General features: G+C 40.4%; 1 protein-coding gene across 1 annotated transcript; it reads right to left on the bottom strand.

Moving 5' to 3' along the window:
• Positions 1–2,762: 2,762 nt before the first annotated feature.
• Positions 2,763–4,989, bottom strand: LOC103517124 (jerky protein homolog-like; the record flags this gene model as incomplete). The annotated part of the gene is made up of 3 exons (XM_008482145.1): positions 4,924–4,989; positions 3,376–4,407; positions 2,763–3,048 (listed from the first exon to the last, which is right to left on the bottom strand). Coding segments are annotated over exons 1-3 (1,384 nt in total), but the record flags the coding sequence as incomplete, so codon positions are not given.
• Between the last annotated feature and the right edge of the window lie 382 nt (positions 4,990–5,371).

Raw genomic sequence — 5,371 nt, forward strand, 5'->3', positions numbered from 1 at the left:
TCAATATGTATTGTTGTCGAGTTTTCTAAAAGTTTGGTTTTAGAAGTTTGACGTGCCTTCCGAACTTGGAGTTTGGAGGGATGTGTAACCTATGAGAGGACGTTCGCGCTCGCTCAAGTGGTTAAGTGGAAGAGGATTGTATGGTTACAAAATTTAAGCACTAGGACGATCGAGAAGGTTAAAAATCGGGAGTAAAAGGAGATGTGGCAGCACGAACGCAGCTGACCCCCGCCCCGCAGGGAAAAACTTGGAATATAACTTCAACGTTAAGAAGACAATATACTCACAGAGATATAAATTGGTTGAATGTTTGACAGTATAGTTGACATACCTGAAACAATCAAGAAGAATTTATGTCAATATAAAAAGACGATTAATAGAGAATGGAATAGAAATAAAGACTCATCGAAACACACTCATAATAATTTGCACGTTATTCCAGAAGTTTTACCATAAATAAAAGGTGCATTCAATGTGACAAAACCGGTAAAACAGATGCAGCTAGAAAAAAAACTTGCTCAATTGAGCACAAAAAAAATCTACTACTTATGAATTTCTGATAATTAAGCGTTTCTTTCAAAACCAATTTTCAGTCCAACAACTTTCGGTTATCGGTTCTCTTTCTCTCCTTTCTCCTCAAAAACCGGGAAAAATTCCAACTTCTAATGCCAAGAAAACCATGCTCATATTAAATTTAACTTTTTTAACTTTAACATTAACTACCTATAGTTCTAACCATTTGTAATGGAAATATAAATGGTTTCCTAATGGAACTATCAAACTCGCTAATGGTACCTGTGCAATTCATTGAGATACCCAGAGCTTTGGAGATTTAACTCTGAAAGTTTGGAGAACTGGAATTTGTAAAACCGAGAAAACTGAAGGGAACTAAATACCTATTGTTAATACACATCATATACAATTTACAAATAATGACACAATTTACAATGAACGAAAAATATAAAGACCAATAAATTAAGACCATTAAACAAACAGTCATACAAACCATCGTATACCTACTCCGTTAAATCCGCGTGTATCAACTAAGCATTGTTAAGTTGTCCTAAGTAATAAATTATTTATCAACTACAGTTTTTTGTCATCTCCACACTAATCAGTGAATCCCTATTTTTTTCGATACTGAAAAAATAAACTGCCCACTTGACTTTCATGTATTCTACCTCACAATATCTCTCTCTTTTTCCTTCTAGAAAGAGGGTATTTGAATATTTATTTGAATATTTATTTATTGTGTTTTAGTATACAATATTGTATGTGCACAAATATACATATATTAAAAAAAAAAAAAAAAAAAAAACGGGAGAGATAAGGGGAAAAATATAGGGTAAGGGAGAGATAAGGGGGAAAAAATATAGGGTAAGGGAGAGATAAGGGGGAAAAAATATAGGGTAAGGGAGAGATAAAGGGGGGAAATATAGGGTTAGGGAGAGATAGGGTGAAAAAATATAGGGTAAGGGAGAAGCAGGGAAATAATATAGGGTAAGGAGATATAGGGAAAAATATAGGGTAAGGGAGAGATAGGGAAAAAAATATAGGGTGAAGGAGAAGCAGGGAAAAATATAGGGTAAGGGAGAGATAGGGGGAAAAAATATAGGTTGAGGGAGAATCAGGGAAAAATATAGGGTAAGGGAGAGATAGGGGGAAAAATATAGGGTAAGGGAAAGATAGGGGGAAAATATAGGGTAAGGGAGAGAGAAGGGGGAAAATATAGGGTAAGGGAGAGAGAAGGGGGGAAAATATAGGGTAAGGGAGAGATAAAGGTGGAAAAATATAGGGTAAGGGAGAGATAAGGGGGAAAAATATAGGGTAAGGGATTTGAAGTTTGTTGTCACCGGAATTGCCAATACTCGACAAATAGACAAATACGTTCCCTACCTATTACACTATTACATTTCGACACTTAATAAACAATAGCGAACAACGTGATTTCCAGGAGAACTAAAAAAGGTGATTTTTTTTCCCAGGTAGGTCAATTTAAAGATTTTAAAAAGAAAAAAACATGACACTTTTATTAATTTCTTCTTTTTTTTTTGGGAAATTTTTTTAACCATCGTTGAGGGCCCTAATGCCTATGTCCAAAGCATCATCAACCATGGGTAAACGGACTCATGGCTGATGCTTTGAACTCTTCTGTAAACAAAATATCTCGAGAACGGTAAGAACTAGAGACTTGAAATTTGTTATGTAGTCTAACAAGTAACAAGGATGCAACACGAAACTCTGGGTAAGATCAGTGCAGCGGTCAGCGGCATTTCGGCCGAGTTTTCGACTCTGCTGCTTAAACAGTAAGGTTCAAACTTCATTGGTCGATACTGGATAGGCACTTCTGTTTCCAAAAGGCCGATAATGCTAGAAATTTAACGTCACATTTCGAAGTATTACTCGAACCCCCGGGGTGGAGAGTAAATATTGGAGTATCCGTACTAGAGAGAGATAGAGAGAGAGAGAGAGAGAGAGAGAGAGAGAGAGAGAGAGAGAGAGAGAGAGAGAGAGAGAGAGAGACTGCTAATTGGGCTGCTAATTCACCGTCCGGTTGAGGATCATCCACATCTGATTCCAAATCATCACTCTACACATCTTTGTATGAAAGTCTGTCCACTTGATGACCTGAATTTCATTATTAAGGAAGAATAAAACTTTTTTTTTAATTTCCTTATCGTTATAATAAGGAAAGTATTTTAATCACCGAAATTTTGACCTACCTACCCAGCAGAATTTTACAAATTATAATCCCAGGATACCAGAAATTGTAGGCGTACTTGGAACAGGTGATGGCTCCGGCACTGCAACTCCTGAGATTTCTGATGTGTTTGCATCTCGTTGCATTGACTTAATCAAGTCGAAAGTGCCTTGGAATTTGTGTATGTTCATCGGGCAAATTCCTGCTGCCTCAAACCCATTCTTGGCCTTGTCAATAGACGCTCTTCTGTTGTAAACCCTTGTGAAGATTTCAGCAACTTCGTACTGTGTTATTTTCTTCCCCTGGTTGTTGACCATGTAGAGATCGCACTCTTTATTGTATCCATTCTTGATAGAAGAGAAGAATGTGAGATCTAGAGGTTGCATCTTATGACTCATTTTTTTCTATCTCTCTCCTGATACCTAATACACAATCTATGCCAATAATAGAAAATCTGCTTGCCTGCGGTTCATTTCGTGGACAATAGGTACATAATTCAATGGATTACCTATTTAGGGCGGGCCTAGTCTTTCGTACTTCGAAAATAACTCTAACCTATTACCCTTCTTCTCTAGGAGTTTTGACCCGTCTGCAGGTCTGTACGTCTCTCTCTCTCTCTCTCTCTCTCTCTCTCTCTCTCTCTCTCTCTCTCTTTTCTTCCCTTGGTTATTGACCATGTAGAGATCGCACTCTCTATTGTATCCATTCTTGATAGAAGAGAAGAATGTGAGATCTAGAGGTTGCATCTTATGACTCACATGTGGAGGGAGGGAGAGTAAGTGGATCCCATTGTCCTTGCAAATGTTGAATGCTTGAAGGCTTATGTGACTCTCGTGGTTGTCTAGAATTAGCAGAATAGGTTCCTCCGGAGTAGGTTTGGCATTTTTTACGAAGTGTCTCAGCCAGTCCACAAAGATGTCTTCGTTTGTCCACCCAGAGTCCGAAACAGTTGCTACCATGTCAGAGCTAGCTCCTTTCATAAGGAGTTCATTCATGCGTTTCCTCTTGAATATGAACATCGGTGGTATGAATGTCCCACCCGCGCTCATACAGCATACTACTGTCGTCAGGACTCCTCTCTCCCCACTGGTCGCTTTGGGGACTTGTTTCAGTCCTTTTTGAGCCAAGATCTTTGAACACTTCTGTACGGTAGAAATCCCTGTTTCGTCAATGTTATAGATGGACTTTGGTTGAAAGTTGTACTTTGACTGCAGAGCGGTGAGGTTTTCGAAAAATATCTTCACTTCATCTTCGTTGAAGGCCATGATTCTATTCAACGAGGTAGCTTCGGGTGTTCTTAGACTGATGGCTGGGTGACGCTGAATAAACCCATAGTACCAATCCCTGCCGGCCTTCTGTGTTTCGACATCAAAGTTGTGCTTGAGGTTATTGGCTATGGCGAATTGATAGGCTACACTTCGCAGGGTGTCAATTGTAATCCCGTAGAAGGACTTGGAAGCAGTCAGGATATACGATTCTAGTTCGTTTTCCTGTTCAGTCGTAAACACTGGAGGTCTTCCATTTTTCGCCATTGTCCGGTTTTCTCTCCCAAGTTTGACATGATCAGCGAGCGTACTCTTGGGAATAGCAAATGCTATAGCCGCTTTTCCGATGGTCATTGCACCAGCTAGGACCTGCTCAACAGCATTCTCGACATCAACTTGGCCGTAGGTGGACACCTTCTTCTTTATGTAGTTACGAGGCATCTGAAACAATAAAGAATAACAAAGTATTTAGGCGATATAAACACTAGTTGGGGTAAATCCGGACACTCTGACCAAAAAACCCATGACGTCTAAGCAACACATCGGTCCAAAATGCATTTCTCACATTTCTGTGTCACTCGAAATTGACCAAACAACCGTTCTGAATTGTAACTGGACGGCAAAGACATGATAACACGAACCGAATAATTGTTGGATTGTCTGCTGATCTTCTCTAAACGCCATTGTCTTCCATCAGCACATACCATTCCAAATAGTTTACAGGCCAGAATCAATTGCAGGGCCGGATTAGCCCCCCGCGGGGCCCGGGGCAGTTTCAAAGGCGCGGGGCCCCCAGTTTGGGCTGATCGAACTTAAAATTTTTCAAAAAACCCGTGACGTCTAAGCAACACATCAGTCCAAAATGCATTTCTCAGTTTCTCACATTTCTGTGTCACTCGAAATTGACCAAACAACCGTTCTGAATTGTAACTGGACGGCAAAGATGATAACACAAACCGAATAATTGTTGGACTGTCTGCTGATCTTCTCTAAACACCATTGTCTTCCATCAGCACATACCATTCCAGATAGTTTACAGGCCAGAATGAATTGGATTTGCATGAGGAGGAGGAGGAAGAAGAGGAGGAGGAGGGGGGAGCAGAAGAATCTCGGCCAAATCTGTATTAGGGGTGAAAGTTAGGGAATAATTTAGGGCAGGAGGTGAAGCTTAGGCGAGAGGTTCGGGGATGATAGGATCGAGGGAGGGGGGAGCTTAGGGCGTAAGGGAGGGGGATTTTAGAGCAGTGGGTCTAAGGAGGGACGAAGGTCTAGGGAGGACGAAGGCTAGGGAGGGTGGCGGGCTAGGGATATTTCGTAACATATGGTAGGGATTGTGGTGTGGCTATGTATATTTTTGAGCGCGGAAAATATGCTTTATATACTGGGTGATACTGCACTGAAAAAA

The sequence above is a fragment of the Diaphorina citri genome, unplaced genomic scaffold (genome assembly GCF_000475195.1).
Source record: "Diaphorina citri unplaced genomic scaffold, Diaci psyllid genome assembly version 1.1 scaffold1756, whole genome shotgun sequence".
NCBI lineage: Eukaryota > Metazoa > Arthropoda > Insecta > Hemiptera > Psyllidae > Diaphorina > Diaphorina citri.